The 20420-nt window shown below is 49.9% G+C and overlaps 2 protein-coding genes across 8 annotated transcripts in view; one reads left to right on the forward strand and one right to left on the reverse strand.

Moving 5' to 3' along the window:
- Nucleotides 1-252: 252 nt before the first annotated feature.
- Ttyh1 (tweety family member 1) lies at nt 253-18826 on the reverse strand. 6 transcript variants are annotated; one of them, XM_006228216.5, is made up of 14 exons: nt 18562-18826; nt 15364-15542; nt 13319-13430; nt 12350-12570; nt 9875-9970; nt 8701-8773; nt 8343-8418; nt 7378-7433; nt 7095-7187; nt 6583-6675; nt 2993-3135; nt 2814-2859; nt 2477-2550; nt 253-1862 (listed from the first exon to the last, which is right to left on the reverse strand). In XM_006228216.5, exons 1-13 carry the CDS (start codon nt 18685-18687, stop codon nt 2512-2514), a joined length of 1353 nt encoding a protein of 450 aa, XP_006228278.1. In that variant the 5' UTR covers nt 18688-18826; the 3' UTR covers nt 253-1862; nt 2477-2511. The 6 variants fall into 6 exon arrangements, with proteins under 6 accessions (XP_006228278.1, XP_063139109.1, XP_017444382.1 ...); NM_001106225.1 differs by having other exon boundaries at nt 865-2340; nt 18562-18780; XM_063283044.1 differs by having other exon boundaries at nt 1578-1750.
- Nucleotides 15539-20420, forward strand: part of Lair1 (leukocyte-associated immunoglobulin-like receptor 1) — a 120697-nt gene continuing 115815 nt past the window's right edge. For both annotated transcript variants that reach the window (XM_063272104.1, XM_017589623.3), the window contains exon 1: nt 15539-18431. The gene's annotated coding sequence lies outside the window, so the exon portion shown is untranslated. The remainder of the gene's footprint in view (nt 18432-20420) is intronic.

Raw genomic sequence — 20420 nt, forward strand, 5'->3', positions numbered from 1 at the left:
ACCTGGAACTCAGAAATCCGCCTCCTTCCTATGAAATGTAAAGTGTGAGCTGCCACTTAAAGCCCACGGTTTACAGTGAGAGTGATTGAATTGTGCAGTCCAATTTGGGATCCCCGGTTAAATAATCTATGAGACAGTACCTTATAGACCAATTTCTGGTCTCACATTGTACAAGCAACTTTTGGTAATGAAACAACACTTGGTTAATTTTGTATCATTTGCTAGTGTTAGGTTGGTAGGTTTCTTCCCATCTCCTTTTTATAATGAACTTTTATTTTAGAATAAATTTAAGTTTACAGAAATAAAAATTGCAAAGGTAATACAGGAATTGAGCACACTGCCCAGTTTCCCCTATTGCTAGATTCCACACCTCGAATTCACCATGGTTTATTTGTTAAAAGTAAGAAATTGACATTGCTTTAATACTCTGAACTAAGCCGCAGACTTTAGAAGTGGGTACTTTTCCTACTAATGTTTTCTGTGCACCAGAATGTAACCCAGAACATCATGCTGCATTTATCCTGCTTATTACCTATCATGTCAAGAGCTGTTTTCTGGATTTATGATACCCATTTGCTTCACCATTCAACTGAGGTTCAACCAGTCAGATAACTTGTCCACATTAACATAGTGGTGCCAGGTCTAGGACCCAGAGGCTTCCAACCAGCACAGGGCCAGGGATACCCCTGGTGCCTCTGTACCCCACTTGCCACTGTGAACTTGAGGATCCTGCTCTACATTACTGTTCTTCCTTTTGTGAACATTTCTGTCTCCAGGGTTTAACTGAGCCAAGGGTTGCCTGTTCATCTCTTACTGGAAGCTTGTGCCCCAAAGGATTACCAGGTTAAGAGATGTGAGCAGGGTTTTGTTTTGTTTGTTTGTTTTAATTATTATTTTCACATAGCTGGTGATTCACCGCCTCTGAGCAGCATATTCAGAGAACTTTTTCCCTGAGCCTCCAGACTAGCACCAGCCAACACCCCACTTTAAAGTCCACAACAAGTAGGTACTAGAAAGGGGAAAGTAGCACATCGTGTTTGCTAATCATTAGAACTTGAACATTTTAGCTGGTGATATGGTGATACATGCTTTAATCTCAGTACTAGGGAGGCAGAGGCAGGCTGTTCTCTGTGAGGTCAAGGCCAGCCTGGTCTACAAAGAGTTCCAGGACACCCAGGTCTATTACAAAGAAAGCCTGTCTCAAAAAACCAAAAACCAAAATGAAAACCAAAAATCCCCAGTTTTATCCTTTGTCTTGGGGATTTTGTTTCCTTGTACGTTCATCTCAGTTACTTATTACTAAATTGAGTTGGTCTGTTTTTTGTTAGATAATAGAAGCTTTTTGAATTATGTTTATCTATTAACAACAATGTTTTCCTTTGTCATGTGTGCTACTTTTTTTTTTTTTAACAAATAAGAACTACATAGGAATTGTTCCCCAGACAATAAATTTCCCTTTTGACTCTGCCATGTTTGTTTTTACTTGACAACTTGATGATTGCCTCATCTTTTCCTGTCTGGATTTATATTATCTTCCTTAAACCTTCTCCCTTTACATCACCGTGGTAGCATTACGAGCAAATATTCTACTTCTCTCTGAAGATTTCTGTCCCTATCCTGAAACAAGCGTTAGTTTTCTGACGTTCTTGTGTAGGATATGAGCTGCTAGGAAGCAAGTTGATTCGATTCCACACCGTTCCTAATCCCAGCAGGCTTTGAACATTCCACGTGACTGGAAGGTTGACTCTTCCTGTGGATGCACGCATGTTTAATTTAGTGTTAGGCTTACTCTCTTCTGGGATCTGCTTCTTCCCCCTTGTCAGGATTCACACGTGACTTTCAGAAGCAAAGCAGTGCTGAGCCTGGACAAGAGGAGAGTTGCCTTTCAAACACCAGAGGAGTCCCCTAGCCCAGTCAAGACTTCTTTCTCCAGGATTGGGGCAGGGGTGATAAGAAGGACCTAGGTACTTGTAAAATAAAGTCTTCCCTTTTATTTCAAATCCGCCCTCTTCCAAGTTAGTGCCATCAGTTGAGATCACTGGCATATGGCAGGAAATGGCCATGCCTGCACCTGTGTCCAGCTTTATCCCTCCAAGGACAGGGCTGGTACCCGGAGGTGAGGAACACCACGCTGTATGGTCAGCTCCCTTCCCAGACAGCCCTGGTCTCTATTGTGCCACCCCAGCAACCACCTGTGCTAAGGAGAAATGGGAATGGGGGAGTGTTAGGGCCAGAACAGGATGTCATCCTATGTGAGGTGTCCATAGCCAGCAGTGTTAATGGTCAGAGCCCAGCCAAGGTCAGGTTAGTGGGGCCTTCTCCAGCAGCCAAGGAAAGGAGCTAGAGAAAGAGGGAGAGATGAAGAGCTGACATTGGCAGGAGATACTCCCGTGGACACCCACCCAGCATAAGAGAGCTACTACAACTGTAGGGGAGATCCAAGACCCAACTGCACATGACGGTACTTGAAGCTTACCAAAGAGGAGAGGCAGGCCACACTGGCAGGGGGGCTCAGATGGAAGACTGCCACTGCACAAAGCGCTTGGATTCCTGGCAGGATAACAGGGACAGAAAAGACATACAGAATCTCTTGTGGACTGTGGAGCCCTTCCTTCTTCCCTCAGGCCCAGGATCTAGACCCCAGACCTCCTCCCTCACGCCCAAGACTCATCCCTCTTCCCATAGGATCTCAGACCAGAGGTTTGGTCTCATTTTCTCTCTTCCCAGACCTAGGAATGCAATACTCATTTTTTCTTCTCTTAGACCCAGGATCCCAGGCCCCAGTCCTCTTCCCTTCAGAGGAGGGTTTATACCTGAGGGTTGAAAGGGTCGTCATCGTCTGTGTCATCGTAGTCATCACTGAAGTGTGATGTGGGGAGTGGCAGAGAAGCAGGATGGAAACCAATCAGGAGGCTGCCCCATCCCCATCAGTGGCCCTGGGTACTGCCTCCTGTCCCCTCCCTGGGGACCCTACCCTCTCTCCCTTGCTGACCTGGGTGGGAAGAGAGCCCAGGCACGGGGCAGGCTGCAAAGAGTGGTGGCTAGGGCCCCGGCAGACAGGAGAGAAAAGAGCATCAGGAACAGCAGGCCCTCTAGGGCATCTTCACACAGGCCTCGGAGTGCTGAGCCATAGTCCTGAGGCAGAGGGTAAGGAGGCTCAGCGTGTGTACACATGCATTTCATACATAGGGCCAACCATCCATTTACCTGGCTGTCACCCAGACTATGCCCAAGTGTAGTCTTTTGTCAGAGAGCTGTTCTGAACATGGAAAGTCATCTGTATACTCAGCTTGTGCCGTTGCTGAACAGCAGCCCAACAACCCACCCCACCCCTATTTTATCTTAGTCCCTGCTCCCCACATGCAAAGTGACCTAGCATCTCCACTCAGCACCTAGAGAACGAACTGCTCTCCCAGCATCTTCAACCCTGCCTATCTTTGCTCTGTCCACATGCTATTGACAGACGAGGACGCCAGCAGCATCTATTCCTGCACTTGTGGCAGCCACATGCTCACACATTGTCAGATGTCCCCTGGCTCCTGCAGATTGCTGGCTTACATAACACTTAGGTTTGGGTGTCCACATGATAGACATGCAAACAGGACTGGCTACTGTGACCACCATCGTGGAGGCCAGCAGAGCCTCTGTAACCTCGATGCCCAGTGGCACAGCCAACATTCTGCCAGGATGGACTAGTCCTCCCTTGTTCCAGGCATGCCACCAGCATTGGCAACCTTAAGTGCATGGGACCCGGGCAACTACTGTGGAGGTCAGTGAGCTGGTAAGACAGGAAGATGTTAAGGCAGTACATAGCAGAGGCCATGCGAAAAGGACACCAGGAGACAGGCAGAGATGGTCAGGTCCAGTCAGAGGCACGTGGCTGGGCTGATGTGGGGGACAGGTAGAAACACCAAGGCTGAGTGTCTATACAGGCCCCTACTAGGTCAGTGCCAAGAGCCCTGGCTTTAATCCATGTGGAGGGGGATTCATGAAAGGGTTTTTAGATGAAGACTGATCCGATTGTGTTTGAAAGGATCACCAGCTGTTATTGGACAGATGGAATGAGCAAAATGGGCATGCAAGAGGTGAGGAGGGCTGGGGCCTGATGCAGTGCGGGCTCTATGAGCAGCAGATGCAGCGGAATGTGAGAATAGGGAGTCCTGACTTCCTGGTTCAAGCATTGGGGTAAATACTGTTGAGTTAGGAAGGCATGGGGTGAGAAGGCGACCAGGACAATAACCAGTTATGTTTGCGTCAGGTCCTTACATTCTTGCAACCCCATGTAATGCTGCCTTTGGCAATGGTGGAGAGACGCTAGAGCCCAGAGTAGCTAATCTGTTTATACACGGCCCAGAAAGGGTAAAGCTGCATCCAGTACCAAGTCCCTTAGGTTTCAGAGACATCTCCCCTTGCCTCTGTAGACTAGGCTGGCTTCAAACTCACTGAGATTTGCCTGCCTCTGCCTCAGCCTCTGGCAGGGCTGTGATGAGAGCCCATACCCAGCTCACCCTTTCTTAGCCTGGTGTCTCTTATCTCCATTTTGTGTGTATGTTTATGTTTTTATGCTTGTGTGGAAGAGATGTTTCTATGCCTTTTCATGTCAGGTGGGAGAAAGAGTCAAAGGTCAAACACAGTTTTGTTTCGTTACAAGAGTTTCTCTTTGTAGTACCCATTGTCCTAGAATTTGCTCTGCAGACCAGGCTAGCCCCAAACTCAGACATATGTCTGGCACTGCCTGCCATGTGCCTATATTAAAGCCACGTACCACAGCCAGCAAGATTTTGTTTGGTTTTGAAACAGGCTTTCTCATTGGGACTTGGTACTCACTGAGTGGGATAGGCTGGCAGGCAGCAGACCTCAGATAGCCACCTGTCTCTTGCCTCCTCAGTGCTGGGATTGTAAACCAGCACCATATTCTCGGCTTTTTACCTGGTTTCTTGGCGATTGAACTCAGGCCCTCATAATTGTGTGGCAAATATTGAATTGATTGAGCAATGTCCTCCGTCATGTCCTTAATTTTAACATGTGAGGAAACTAAGGCCTACATGGGGAACCAATACATGGTCATGTGGTTTATCAATGTTGGGTGCAGACTCTGACCCCTCACCCCTCCCCTTGGTCATCTTGGAATCAGAATTGGAGATCAACATCTGCATAAGTCATAAAGCAGGACTTGGGGTGCAATAGAGCAAGGACCCCCAACTTCCTGCCCCTTGGCTTCCTCTTTGGTATTGTGTTATACACTGATTCCTCTGGGGCAGGATGCCCCATTAATTTCAAACTTTGGATACCCAGCAAATAGTGGTTTGGGACAAGGATATCCTAGTGTTGCTTGGGTCTTCTTGTGGGGAAGAGTCTGTTTGCTGAGTCTGTATCCTAATTCTAAGGCAGACAAGCTGCCCAGAAGGTAGTGAAGAAGCTGGTGTCCTTCAGATCTGAGTTACAATGAGCCCTTGGGTAAAACAGTTTCAGAAGCAGCTCAGTGCCCTTCCATGAGGTCTTTGCCTTCTGGGCAAACCACTCAATCACCTTCTCCAGCCTCTGGGTTTGTAAAACAAGGTCATAACATTTCCTGCTGGGTCTGGAAACACTTCTCATTCCAGCTAGTGGGGGGTGGGGCGGAGGGCTAAAGTCTGACGATGAAGAGTCCAAGGCCTAGCTGGGCCACTTACTGAGACTTTGGCTCAAGATGAAATGTACTTTTTATAAAGTCTGGGTGCTGAAGATGTAGCACTCAGCTAGTAGAATCCTTGTCTGAGATGCATGAAGCACTTGGTTCCATCCTCAGCACCTCATAAACTGGGTGAGATGCCACAAACTTGTAATCTCAGGAGGGAGGTATGGGCAGAACGATCAGAACTTAGAGTCATTCTCTACTATGCAGCTAGTTTGAAGCAAGCCTAAGCTAGACAAGGCCCCCATCCCCCCGCCCCCCGCCTGCCCTCCCCCATCCCACAGGTATAAATCAGTGGTATAAATATAATAGGCAGGGGTATCTGAATACAGTCCCCCCAGAATTATAAAAGAAAAAAGTCATCCTGATCTTGTTTATGGAGGGGTCAGTGACCAGTGAATCCTGTAGAGCCAGGATCATGGCAAAGCCTATGTGCATGGAGGGTGTCACTGTGGGAGACTGTAACCAGGGAAAGTGGTGAGGGTGAGAGTCTTACTTCACAACACTCAGAAATGCTGGCTTGCTCCTGAGGCCAAATAGACCACAGCTGAGCCCATGGTGGGCTCACAGGCTGCCTTGCCCCTGCCTTCACCTTTTCTTGCCCCTTTCACATCAAGAGATATCTGGCTAGCTAGCGTTCAATCTAGGGAACCGGGGGCTTGCCTGGGCTTTCATTGCAGGGCTTAAGTGGCTGAGAGGCTTTCAAGGAGGAGGGGAGAGGGTGGAAGATGAACACAGAGCAGGGTGGTGAGGTGGTGGTGAGAGAGGAGAAGGGGGTAGTGAGAGAGGGAAGGGGAGGGAGAAAAAGAGAGAGGAGGAGGAGAGGAAGGGAAGGAGACTGGGGAAGAGAAGAGAAAGCAAAGGGGAGGGGGAGAAAGAGACTGGGTTGGCTAGCACCTAGAGAGTACCTTGTGCAGACTGCGGCAGTGCAGCAGTGCCACCAACTGGTGGAAGCTTCTTTCTGTCACATTCAGCGTCTCCTCCAAGGATAACAAGGGCTTCTGCAGTGGGAGGGAGGGGACACAGTTACCTTCTTCTCTTTTGCTACCCAGTAAAGTAGGCCCTGTCCTCAACCCAAGGACCCTACCTCCCAAAGGGACCAGCCCTTCCTCTTTATATAGGTTCAGACACACCCTAGACCCTCTTACCTCCACTGTTGTCCTACAACTAAAAGAAATGTGGATTTTTCTTGCTGCAACCCCTTCCTGTAGGCTCTGTCCCAGAGACTAGCTCAACTCTATTACTCCACCTCTTTCCAAAAGTTTGCACATAACATGAAATCCTGCCTACTTGGAGAAGGGCCAGCTCCTCGAGTCTATCTGACCCAGTCAATCTGCCCCTTTATGTGAGTGGGGCCAGCATCCCAGAGGTTCACCGGGTTCAGCCCTTTTTTCCTCTCCGGCTGGTCCATTGACCTAACCTGTGCAGCAGGAAATTGAGGGCTAGCTTCCCGCTCCAGGCCTTGCAGCTGAGAGTGGATGCTGGCTAGAGCACGCTGGGACAGAGTCAGCCTCTGCAGGGTGATAAAAGAAAGGAGGACTCAGGTCAAGGTGTCCATCATGCCATTGACTATACAACTCTGGGCCTCAGTACCCTCCACCTCCCATGGAAGCCTGGAGCCTCTAGCATAGCCCAGCACATGCCCTTGAGGCTCCACATTAGCCATCGCCTCAGTGCCCACATCTTTTGCCCACAGTCCTAACCTGTTGGAAGGGGTTGGAGACCGCCTGGTTGCACAGGAAATAATAGTTGAGGATGTCTGAAGTGGAGGGAGAGAAAGGAGCAGGCTATAAGCCTGGGCGCCCAGGCTCTCCCTGGGCAAATCTGGAGGGCTAAAGCCCTGGGGACATTCCACACCCAGTTTGAAACTTTATTGGGGTCTCAAAGACCTGCTAGTCGTTTTCCATGCTTTCCCTTTTCTCTCTCTCTTCCCCACTCCTTCCCTCCTCTCTCCCTCCCTCCCCTTTGCTTTCCCCTCCTTCTGTTCTTCCCTCCCCTTCACCCTCCCTTTTCCTTTCGATCCCTCCTCTTCCTCCGTCTTGTTCAGTTCAGTCTGTTGTTTTGGGGACAGTTTCAAGTAACCCAGATTTGCCTTGAACCCTCTATGTAGCTACGGATGACCTTTAACTCTTCTGACCTTTCTTCCTCTACTTCTTGAGTGCTGGGCACAAGGCAAGCTTTATGTGTTGCTGGGGATCAAACAGCTTTGACAAGCACTCTACCAATGGAGGGACATCCTCAATTCCATTCTTTTTTGTTTGTCTGTCTGTCTGTTTGTTTGTTTGTTTTTGTTTCAGAACAAGGTGTGACCAAGTCTAGATAACCCAGGCTGTCCTTGACCTCACACCTCAACCTCCTAATTGCTGGGATTATAGGTGGATAATATCACACCCCATACGCTCACCCCTTCTGCTTCGGCCATATCTGGAAGCAGATTCAACTGACCTAATTATGCTTCCTTGTTGTGCCACAGTCCAACCTTCCTATCACTGAGGCCCAGGGCCCACTTCCCCTTGTCTGGTCATACCCACAGGCATTTTGATTCTACCCTTTCCCCATCCTGCCAGGATTGGTAGATGCTGCTGCTCTCTACCTTACAATGGAAGGGGCGGGGGGGGGGGGCGGATAGGAGGGAGTGCTGAGGACAGCAGGGATTTCTCGGAATCACCTGAACTGATTCCTGTCTCCTCCTGGGTCAAGTTCAGCACATAGGTGTCTGGGTTGGAGCAGAAGTCACTGAGACCCTGATGAAGGAAGCAGGAAAGGATCAGAATGTTCAATTTCATATTTCCACGGAACTCAGAGGTCCAGGCCCCAACCCTCCTCCCTCAGACCTAGGGGTCCAGACTTAAGCTTTGCTGAGGCTGATGAGTCTAAGCACCAGCCTCTGCTCTCTTTGGATCCAGCAATTAAGGCCGAGATCTCAGAACTGTGATCATGATCCCCTACACCTTAGGATTTATGGCATTAACCAGGTCACAACCACCCCCGGATCAGAACCCCTGAATCCAGAGCCCCATACTCACCACAGCTGTGGCAGCCTCTAGGCCCATAGAACCCCAGCTCAGGACAAGCACCAGGAGACTCATGGCGGTCATCCTTGGGGGGAGGTGGTTGAACTTAATCAGCCTTGCCTCTTTCTACACCCCATATCTAATCACAGCCCTCCCCAGTACCCACCAACCTCTGTAGCCTAGGGGATTAGAGTCAGGCGCATGGGAGTAAAGGGTGGGGTAAGACCCATGACTGACTGACGTCAAATACAACATCTGTTCAGTTGGAAAAGGAAAGAGGAAGGCCTTGGCTGCCAGGTCAGTAGCCACTATCCCAACTGTTCCTGAACCCTAGGAGGCAGCTGTTCACCGCTGGGCTGAATTTCCTGGGATTTAACTGCACAGGGTCTGGTAGGTTCTGAGATAGCTTCCAGGCCCTTCCACAGCCCATTTTATTTAGCTAGTTCCTCTCCACCACCAAGCTGTAAAGTATGGGGATTGGTTCAGAGTTGATTTCTGAAATTAAGAGCTTGACTATTTAAGGCTTGGCTTATGTCCAGGGCTGTGACAGGTAGAATAATTCTGGGTCATAGGGTGGTAGGAGAGGTTGACAGCTGTTGTAAACTGAAAGACCAGGTCATATACTTGCTCAGCACAGTGTGTTTTTTTATCAGTCTCCTGGCTTTGAAGCAGTAGCTGGACATCTTTCTCAGGGAGATTCCAAAGACAGTGGGTACCAGGGCAGAAGGAGCATGGGTTCTGCCAATGATGGGCAGGCTGAATTTAAGCCCTATCACAGTACTTCCTGGTTTTGTGGTCCTGAACAAGTAACCCAGTCACACTGGGTCCACCACCTCCTACTACTAGAGAACAGTGCCTACCTCCCTGCAAGGATTAGTGTGAGAGTTCTATGAAATCCTAAGGGCTGTGTCTGGCATACAGAGAACTGTGCAGTAAGAGCATAGGTCCTACATGCCCGAATATTACCTCAGGTCTCTCACCTGCCATACAGGGGACCTGGTAGCATTTCCTCCATGGGTTTGAGGTGACCAAAGGGAAAAACATATGTGGCATATCAGAGATCAACCCCTCCCCACCCCCTTTACGGCAAATGCTATCATTGTCTTTCTCCTGGCTTTAGCACGTTGCTTGCTGAGGATACATGGTGGGGCCTGTTTCCCTCTCCTATGAAATTTGCTCCACTCACACAACCACCAGCCACTTGCTCTGCTTGGCCAGGCCCAGGAGGGTGAAGAGACAAACCAGAAGCACCAAGAGCAGCAGGAGGACATAGGCCAGCCACCTGTAGAAAGAAGGGCCAAGACAGTGAATCTTAGAGGCTAGTGGCACCCCAACCCAGTCTGGTCCTGTAACCTCCCTGCTACCTGGTGAAATGGCTCACAAGACTCTGGAGTGTTCTGCAGCATAGGTGTGGAAGTGAAGCACCTGGTACCCTACCCAATTCACATAGAAGTTCTGTGGTAGTGGGCACAGTCATTGGCCTCTCTGAACAGGATCCCCAACCCAGCACTTTAGGGTCAGTCACCTGGGACCTATCTGAATATTTCAGAGGTATGGCGCATAGGTCTCAACTACCCAATTAGCTCTGTGAACTGTTTGATGGTTCACAGAGTTTCCCTACCAGTAACATGAGGGGGCATAACAGGATCAACCTCAAAATTTGTTGTCAGGTGGATGAATTGGTTTGTGGGTGCAGTTATGTTGGATAAATCACTATCCAGGGGGCTTTGAACACTATATAGTACTTAAGTAAGTAACACACCAGTACTGCAGGGGGGGATGCTTGGACGGCCCCAGTTCAGTGCTTGGCACAATATAAATGCTCAATAATGGTGTCATTCTCAGCAGTTCCCATGGAGGTGTGGTTTGCAGCCTGAGTCCTTGTCCCTTACCACACCGCCAGACTCAACCTCTGTGGCCTTGATGCATTTGCTGAGGGCCTGTCTAATGTCAGACACTTTTACAGAGCATCTTCCTAGAATCATACTCACACCTACCACTACCTTCCCAACCAAGCTCCCAGGATCCTAGTAACCATGACACAGAACCTGCCTGCCTCCCACTGAATTGATGCCCCACCATGTATCCTCAGCTGGGATTGTTTCAGCCCCAGTGTGCTTGGACCAGGGAGCATGGCCCCCTGCTCGGGAATAGTAGATTCAGGGGTATCAGCTCAAAGCCAGCAGGAATGGGATAACTATGAGTAGGTGAAGCCTGGTTGTGTTGGCTGCTGAGATAGATGGCTGCCTCAGAGGGCTACATAGCTTGTCCTGTCCCCTCAAGTACCACCCTTTAGTATGGCCCTTCCAAACACCCTGCTGTCTCCAGACAAGCCCCTTCTTATTTAATTTGCTCCAAAGCACTCATTACCCACCTTACAGAAAATGTGTTTGCTTTTTAAAAGTATTTTTATTTTATATGTACAGGTATTCTGCCTACATATGTTTTGTTGGTATGTCTACCAAATTCATGCCTGGTGTCTGCAGAGGTGAGAAGAAAATCTTGGATCCCACGGAATTGAAGTTATAGATAGTCGTGAGCCACCATATGAGTGCAGGGAACTGAACCTACGTCCTCTACAAGCAAAGCACAGCAAGTGCTGTTAACCACCGAACCAAACATAGAGCCTCACACAAGCTAGGTAGGCAACTCTATCCCTGAGTCATATTCCTAGCTCTTCAACTGGGGGATTCCTGGCAGGGGCTCTACCACTGAGCCACACCCTCAATCCCTTATCAACAGATTCTAGGCAAATATTCTTCCATTATCACATCCTCAGCCTTTTTACTTTTTATTTGGATACAATGTCTCACTAAGTTATTCATACTGGCCTTGAAACCTGTAGCCCAAACAGGCCTTGAGTTCCGGAGCAGTTGAGATTACAGGCCTTTACCACCAGGCCTAGCTTCATAGACCTGTTTTATATTGCTCTCCCAGCTGAGAAGAGTCCCTCCTATGTGGGATTTCCTATGTTATCTCCACTGCTTGGTATATCTATTTTACTGCTACTGTCTTATCTGTCATTGTGTGCTCTTTGTTTCAGACACTCTAAGTTATTAACTAACTCACCACAATCCATTTTGAGCTATGCACCATGGGACTCACTTTAAGGTGGGGAAACTGAGACTCAGGGATGGAAAGAAACTTGTTTAAGACCTACAAATCTAGAATGGCCTCCTGAAGCTGAGGTCCTCAATCACCAGGTGTTAAATTAAGTAGTTAGTTGCACTATGAACATTGTTGCCTTCGGAATAATCTACGTAGGATTGCTACTAGGGTTAGTCCAGGAGCAACTGTGTGGAATGGTGATGTACCTGATGAATGATTCATGGAATGGCTGAGTGAGTGAATGAATGAGAGAAGTGGTTGATCACTGATGGGGTATATAACTATGAGGGTGGGCCCTCAATCACTTGGCCGATGTTGTCACAGCTGAGTATATCAGCCTTGTTTTACATTCACAACTGGGTAATTCTCCACAATGGGGCTGGCCTACAGGATGATGGACAGCATCCGTTCTCCACCCACCAGGAGCCAGCAGTTTCTTTTTCAATCAGTGGGACAAATTAAACTATCTTTAGCTATTATCCCACATGCCCCAGGATAGAGTTTGAGACCACAATGCTTAAAAAAAAAATAAATAGGAAAATCCTTCTCTCACCTGTACTCCTCCACGAAAGTCACATCCTCAGCCACCTGTACTGGGCTCAGGGACACTCCCTGCCAGAAGGCTAGGCCTTGCAGGTGCTGAGCTGCTGCCTCAGCCTGCCTTCTGGCTCCCCGGGTGGCAGCCACCAGCTCCACGCGTTCTGACAACACTTCCTCCAGGGTGGTCAGCTCTGTCCTCACAGCCTCACCCAGCCTCTCTACCGTTTCCAGCACCTGGGAAGGGGACATAGTCATCATATTTTCCCAAAGTCTAGGGTTGTGGATGAGGGATAAGGTGGGGGGGGGGGGAGGCAGGGGATGTTGATGAGGATTGAGGAGTGCCTGAGATCTGGGGTCTGGGGCATCTGGAGACTGAGGAGAAGGCGAGTCAAGGTGAGGCTCCCAGGTCTTGTCAAGAGCTCTATTTGGTCAGGGTGCTTGAGTCCAAGGTGAAGATTCTAATCCCAGCATTGAAATTAGGTAGAAAAGAAAGGGGTGGGGGAATCTTAGGTCTGAAGCCTGCATCTGCCTGTTTGAGGTTGGGGTCTAAATCTGATTAGTAGGTACTGAACTTCAAGGTTGGAAGTGGGCTGCAATCTTAGCCCTGAGCTCTGGAATCCTGGGAGCATAAAATCTCACTGTGGGGGTGGGGTTGGGGGTGGGGGATCCTGAACTTGCATTTGGGCCAAGGACAGGGTCTCTAGCTTGGAATATAAACTGAAGTGCAGGCCTGGAGCTGGATGTGAGTCCTTAGGCTCACTCTGAATCTTCTAGATCCAGCTCCAGTTTGCTGGGTTGGGGTTGAACATATGGTCTAAGGTCTGCAGGTCTAAGGTTTGCAGTTCTGCATCTGGGGATTCAATTTTTGGTCTGAAATCTGCTTCGATTTGGTTGCTTTTGGTCTCCAGTGGGGGACCACATCCCCATGTGAAGATCAACTGGGGTGTGAGTCTGCAGTCTGGTCAGTGGCTGGATCCCTCACCAAGTCATCAATGGTGCTGAGCGTGTGGTTGGCATGCTGCAGTGCTGAGCTGAGCTGGGACACCCCATCACTGGTCTCGCTGTTACCATAGAAACCAATGCCAATGCCTGCACTGAAGGGAAAGGAAAGAAGAAATACCAACCAGTCTCAGACCCTGGAGGGTGGCACCATGCCTCCACACATACCCGTCCTCCCCGCTTCTTCATTTGCCTATCCAATCTCTGCATCCACCCTATTGGTTCATCCTCCGTGGGAAAAAGAACAGTCAAGGTTGGCCTCCACCAGTTGCCAAGGTAACCGGAAGACCTCGCTCCCCCCTGCTGGAGAGACGTCATTGTGATGCTAATGGTGGGTGGAGTGGTGGAAAAGAAGGAGCCCCCAGATTTAACTCACACCTCCCCAGAGTGGAACCCTGGTTTTTGCCTTGCTAGCCCTGGATTAAAGGTTATCAGTTCCTAATTATGATCAGCTCACAACCAACTCCCACATCCTTTGCAAAGGCATTCAGTATTTACAGCCTTGTCTTAGGAATCATTAGGCCAACAGCTGTCTATTCTAGCCCAGGTGTTCCTTGCCCCTTCCTCCTCCAGGCCCTAGACCCTTTTCTTTTGTAAAAGACATTGTGCCTGGAGCTCTAAGCCTTCCCCTATGATGCCCAGGGATCTTGGCATCTGGCCAGCTGGAAGAGACTGAGTGAGAGAATGTGGGAGGGAGGGCTGGAGGCCAGGCCAAGAGCTGGGCCCCTGTCTCTGCCCAGCCAACACACAGACCTCCATTGTAGAGCTTGAATATGGGGACCCACTTTCCTCCCTTAGTCTGTACTTCACACTGGAGGGGGGCGAGAGCCTGATGCCCTCACAGTTCCCAGTCTTGGGCTACACAGGCCCCACCCCAAACCTTGGATGGGAGCCTAGTGCCCCTGCCCCATTGTTCTGAACCCTACAAAGCTCCTCTTGTTCCCAGGCTTTGAGGGGGCTGGGGCTGTGTCTCTCCCCCACTGGGCCTTTGTTAACACACCCCATCCACCCCCATTCTGGAGAGCCCTATGAGAAAAAAAATCTTGGATATAGGGCACCCAACCCCCATATACTCCCAAACACACACCCTCTTCTTCCTACAAAGAGGAAGAGTGGCCCTGAGCCCAGACTGAGGAGGGGACACCATATTCCTAAAGGACTTGTGCTGGCCATCTATGAGGTCCCCAGAAAGTCTCAGCACCCTAACTAGCCATGACCTAGGGGCTGGACTCAGAGCCAGCAATCTTGGTTTGATGAAGGGAGTTCCTATTGAGGGTTCTGGAGGCTTCTTATACCCTGAGTCTGACTCTCCACTTGCCTTAAACCACATAGGCTTGAAAAGTCATGTACTTCCCTTTCCTGAGGCTCCCTCATTCAGGACCAGATGTGGCAATCTTGAGCACAGCTCTCATCACCAGAAGGATTCAGACACAGCTTTAGTGTAGGCTGAGTAGGTGCTCCTGGTGATGACCCTGTGAGGTCTGTTTGCCTGATTGGAACTCTGTCTGAAATCACAGAGTGCCTACTGTGGCATGTCCAGTGCCTGGCACAGACTAGTTATGCTCAGTTGTTGAATTAATAAGTTGATGAATGAATGAATGAATGAATGAATGAATGAGTTTGATCAGTGTTAACATTCAGAGGGGACCTCCAGGACTCACACACTGTGCACTCTAGTCTATTCTTAGTGTAACTAGGGTATGGGTAGTGTTGCAAAACACATGTTATAGATGGAGAAAATGAAGTCTAGAGAGAGTATCTCACTCCCCTAGGTAGCACCATTGGCCAATGAGAGAACCACTGAAACCCCCAAACCTGTAGCAGGCTGTCTATTCTACTCCTAGGCAGACCTCTTCATCCTCCTTAAGCCTCTCTATCAGTTCACTCACAAGACAGGCAGGCACTCTTAGTGGCTAGAGATTCTCCTTCCTAACTCTGGGCTCGTACCCCCAAGGTAGCCTGAAGAAGACTTACAGCAAGTATAGGAAACTCTGTCCCCACCCCCTACCCACCCTGGGGCCCCATTACCAGCCCACGAGAAGGGCAGCAATGCAGCTCCAGGTGACACAGCCTCCTCCGGGTGGGGGACTCTTGGCCCCAGGGGGTTCTGGAGGCCTGCAGCAGCAGAAGCGGATGAGGTAGACAGCGATGAAGATGAGGCTCAGGCCCAAACCCAGCCCAGCCAAGGCTGCCACCAGCAGCAGGGCCTGAGGAAGAGGTGTTGAGAAGCCTCAGAAAGCACTTTCATGTCCCAGACAAGAAGTTCCTCCTCAGCTGTATGGGGCCCAAGCCAGCCTCTGATGGTACTCAGGTTGAGGAGAAAGATGAAATACCTATTTCCTCTCACATTAACAGCTGAGGTCCCTCTAGATTTTAGGGCTAAGTTTCTGGAGGCAGTATCCAGGTAGGGGACATAAACCTTGGGTTCCAGCCCTGCTCAGTTCTGTGTGCTCTCAAAGGGATCTCCCCTCTCTCTGAGCCTGGGTTTCCTCCTCATTGCATCCAGGCAATTGAACTGAAACATATTCTAGGGACTTGCTGATGAACTATATGGGAATAAAAGGCAGGAAGGCTTCCATCTTTGTACTTCAGGAGAACAGGAGAGGTAGCCTCCTTTTACCCCTTTCCCTCCTGCTGCTGAGCTCACACACCCATTGCAACTGAGTCTGTCACCCCAGAGCTGGGGAATGGAAACAGGGATGGCATGACAACTCGTGTGTGCATGTGTTTGTGTGTGTGTTGGGGGTGTGCAGAGACAGAGACAGAGACAGACAGACAGACAGAGACAGAGAAGGCTCAGGAATGGAGATAGGGAAGGAAGGCTGAATGAGCAAAAGAGATGAAGATGCAGACAGAAAGAGGCAGCTAAGGAAAGAAGAGAGAGATGTAGAGATAAGACACAGAAAACACCAGAAGGTTTAGGGCAGAGAGACAAACAGAGATGAACAGACAGACAGAGGCATATAAAGAACTATATATATATAAAAAAAAAAAAAACCAGACAGGGCAGAGTATATAGTGAGACCCAAAGGATAGAGGAAAGAAAAGGTAGGCAGAAAGGATGTTGATAGCTGGAAACACCTTGCAGAGCAGGGTGGCTCTGATTACAGGTACATGCCTATAACCCCAGCATTCTGGCAGCTGAGGCAAGAAAACAGCCACAATTTCAGGCTATACACATACACATACACATACACATACACATACACATACACATACACATACACATACACATACATATACATATACATATACATATACATATACTCCAGCCAGTCTGGACTAGAGAGTGAGGCCATGTCTCAAATAAACTATAGAACAGTGGACTCTGCATATGATAGGGTCTTTTAGAAGATCTGTGTCTCATGTCTTCTCAAAGGCCCAGGACTGGACATGGTTTTTCTAGAGTTACATAGCAGGGTAGTGGCAGTGTGAGGTCTGAAATTACAACCAAGCAATCCCAGGGGCTCCTGTCCCTAAACCATGGCTGCCTGTCCCGAGTACTTGTGTACCTGACACGTGTGTGCAGTGTATCGGATGTGGCTGTGAATTTGCCTTCCACCAGATGAGGGCATATGGAGCATAAGGTGTCTGTGTAGATCATGCTACATGACTATATGACAGAATACCTGTGGGCATTAATATTTTCTGAATAGATCTGCTTCAGTCATTGAGTTGTGTTAAGTAGACTGAGCATGTGTGTGTGTGTGTGTGTGTGTGTGTGTGTGTGTGTGTGTGCGTGCGTGCGTGCGTGCGCGCGCGCATGCGCTCTTGTACACATGTGAGGTGGGGTAGGTATGTATAATGTATGAGTGTGCCCATGTGTGATGGTGTACACGTGAGTGTGTTGCTTATATGTGACTGGTATTACGCTTGTGCAGGTCCTATCCGAGAGTCTCTTATAGTGTGTCTTTCTGTGCTCACAGTGGTCATTTCCATGAAGAATAGTGTCCCGGGGAAGAAACTGTGTGTGCCTCAGCTGCGACTATGACTGATGAGTATCAGGCTGAGTGAACTGTTCTAAGCAACTATGGTGGCATTGGGGGCTCTGGGGGGATCCCTAGTGACTGAGGAACTCTCCAGAGCCATGAGCCCCGTGAATCTGGCTGGGAGTGGGTGGACCAACCGGCTGGAGGCTGTGATTGTATAAGTGGCTGTGGGCGCGGGGATGGCGGTCCTCCTTTGGAGGGGAGAGGGGGCGGGTGGAGTAGGCAGGGAGGAGCCGCTCAGGCTGTGCCAGCCATGACCCAAATAGCAAGCACACCAGCACACGACCCCCCTTGCTGCTTTTCTGGGAACAACCCCCTCCCTCAAAGCTCTCCCAACCCTGTGCCCCTTTCCCAGAAGCCATCCGGGTCAGCTACAGAGGTTCTCACTTGAGGGGAGGGCAGGGCCAACACCCAGCCCCCCCACTAGGCCCTCAGCTCAGCCAAGCTTTTCTCCTCATTAATCTCAAAGTGAAGGACTTGAATTAAACTGGGTCAGGGGACAGCACCTCTGCCCCCCCCCCCCACCAACCTCCCACTAGCTGCAGCTGTGCCTCTTTCCCTACGGACCCCAGAGTCTGTGAGGGTCCACCACCAGCCTTACCCACCTCGGACCCAGGCCTGTTGTCTTCCTTAGCCCAGAACCTAACCACATCTCTATCCTAACCCTCTCTGGCACCCTAAAGACCCCTTCCCTCCTGGGACAGGCGGAAGGCACCTTGAATCCTCATCTCACCTCATCTGATTTCCCCAGCCCTGGTCTCTATTCCCTATTTCAGGATATCAATTCGTCCTAGACCTCAGCTGCCTCCCCTGCCTTCCCTCTCTCAGTCCTTTCTCCCCCACCACACCCCCCCCCTTTTTTTAATCTGGGACATATTTACCAGTTGGGATCCTGTAGGGGCGGGGTCCTTCTCTCCTGGGACCTCAAGAACGGACCTTTCCTTAGATGACCCTAGAGACTGGCTTTCCAGGCAAGTCTCAGAAACCCAAATCCTGGGGCCCCATCTCCTCCCATTCAGGACTCTGGGAAGTCTAGGATCCCAGCTCTCCTTATCTAGGAAGAGAGGGGTCTGCACCCCCCAGCGCACGACCTAGGGGAACCTCAAGGTATGAGCTCTCTACCTCTAATCTTGGACTTGTACTCACAAATGCAGGCCAGGTCCCCAGCCCCTAAGACGCTGGAACTCTGACCCAACCTCCTGTTCCCAGGGGACCTGGCCCAGGTTTGCCATCCCACCTGCTGGTACTCTTGGTCGCGGGGAGCAAAGCCGCTGGGCACCGGGCGGAGCTGGAAGTCGGCACGGGGCAGCTGGTGGAGGAGATGCACCCAGGCAGAGGGTCGGTAGCCCGGGGGTGCCCCCATGGCCCCGGGGAGGGGCAGCGGGGCGGACCGGGCCGGGAGCCTCGGTGCTGTGCGGGGCGCGGGCGGAGCCGGGTTTGCGGGGCTCCCGGGAGCAGGAGCCCGGAGGGCGGGGGGTGGAGATTGGGGAGGGGGAGGCGAGGCAGCGCCTCAGTGCTGCCTCTGGTGGCCACCGGAGGCAATGCGGCGTGAGCAATGGGCCCCGTTGCTCCGCCCTCTCCTGGGCTCCCACCTGCTGCCTGAGCAGGTGCGGGTGGTCTTTGCGAGTCAGTGGTATGCAGGGGCTGTGCTTGCTGAGAGCAAAATGGATTAGCCTGCCTTGTCCCTGTCCGTACAAGAGCCAGGATACTGGGATTTCTCTTTGAAGCACACAAGCTCTTTATCCTTATGTAAAACCTTCACCTTGCCATAAAGGTCATTAGTATTTGAGCAGCATTTAGCCAGGCGCGCCAATGAAAAATCCCTCATTTTAATGTTGTAAAGACGGCTTCTGCTTAGGTAAAAGTCTCCTTCCCCGCGACACATTTTGTCATAACCTGTATATGGACACAGTTTCTAGAGAGAAATCCTCCTGTGTGGGCAGACCCTTCCAGAAAGACCTACACACGTTGTGAAGACTGTTTATTATAAGGACCCCACCTGCTTTGAATAGGACCCTAGTTAGCTATATAGGGACCCATCCCATCTATGTATGGTGACTTCCCACATGTTTGCGATCTCCTCCAAACTGCTTCAGTCTATATAATAACCCCCATCTCTTGCCACTCACTGTAAAGCTATCTTCTAGCCAAAATACTTGTGTTGGGTCTTATGGGAAGCTACTAAAGTTACACAGAGAGATGATGGGAGGCAGTTATGGAGACCCTAGAGGGAACCTGGCCACCGTGAAATCATCACTCAGACCTTCACTAAGAATTTAGGTCACACTCAGTCTCTGGCGTGACCTAAAACAAACATCCCTAGGCTGCTGTTCAAGTGTCCCTTTGGTGTAGAGGAGGGCTAATCTTTGCCCCTGGAATGCCCAGTAGTGTTTCTGTCTGACTGAGGAGGGCGTTGGATGGAAAAGAGTAAGAGTTGACCTCCCTATCCCTTCCCTGCATTTGGTTGAGGATAGCAGAGAAGGGCTAGCATGAGAAGTAATGGTGATTGTGTTGGTGCTGACTATGATGGTCCTGGTGATATAGATGGTAGTCATAGAGATGGCAGAATTGTGATGGTGGTGGTGATAATGGTCATAATGATGGTGAACCTAATGCAGCTCCTGATGATGATGGTGGTGGTGGTGATAATGATGATGGTGATGAGGCAGATGACAAGATTCTCCATGGTATTGATAATAGTGGCTGAAGAGGGGGTGGTGATGTTGCTGGTGATACTAGCGATGGTAATGATGGTGATAGTGATTGATGGTGATGTGATGATGATGATGATGATGATGATGATGATCATGACGACGGTGTCAGTAATGTTCGTGGTGGTGATAGTGATGGTGACCAGAATGCTAGTGGTGACAATAATGATGCTTGTGATACTGGCAGCGATGGTGGCGATGATAATGACAATAACAAGTAGAAGTAAGAAGTTGGATGGACTTGTACCCCCTACCATCCCAACCAAATGGTCTGCATGGAGCTTAGAAAAGGCGAAGACTCTGAGATGAGCAGCTGGAGGCATTTTAACCGACTTGAAGTGACTTCTGAATCTGAAGTCTTTATTTCCCTATCTATAAAAGCGAG

The sequence above is a fragment of the Rattus norvegicus genome, chromosome 1 (genome assembly GCF_036323735.1).
Source record: "Rattus norvegicus strain BN/NHsdMcwi chromosome 1, GRCr8, whole genome shotgun sequence".
Classification (NCBI taxonomy): Eukaryota; Metazoa; Chordata; class Mammalia; order Rodentia; family Muridae; genus Rattus; species Rattus norvegicus.

Excerpts from the sequence above, each read along its gene's own strand:
- Ttyh1 (XM_063283039.1), bottom strand. The coding sequence starts at position 18,687 with ATGGGGGCACCCCCGGGCTACCGACCCTCTGCCTGGGTGCATCTCCTC. Across the intron at positions 7,188-7,377 it reads TCTCCAACCCCTTCCAACAG|AGGCTGACTCTGTCCCAGCG; the intron begins GTTAGGACTGTG and ends ATCACCCTGCAG. Across the intron at positions 3,136-6,582 it reads ACTGCCGCAGTCTGCACAAG|GACTATGGCTCAGCACTCCG; the intron begins GTACTCTCTAGG and ends CCTCTGCCTCAG.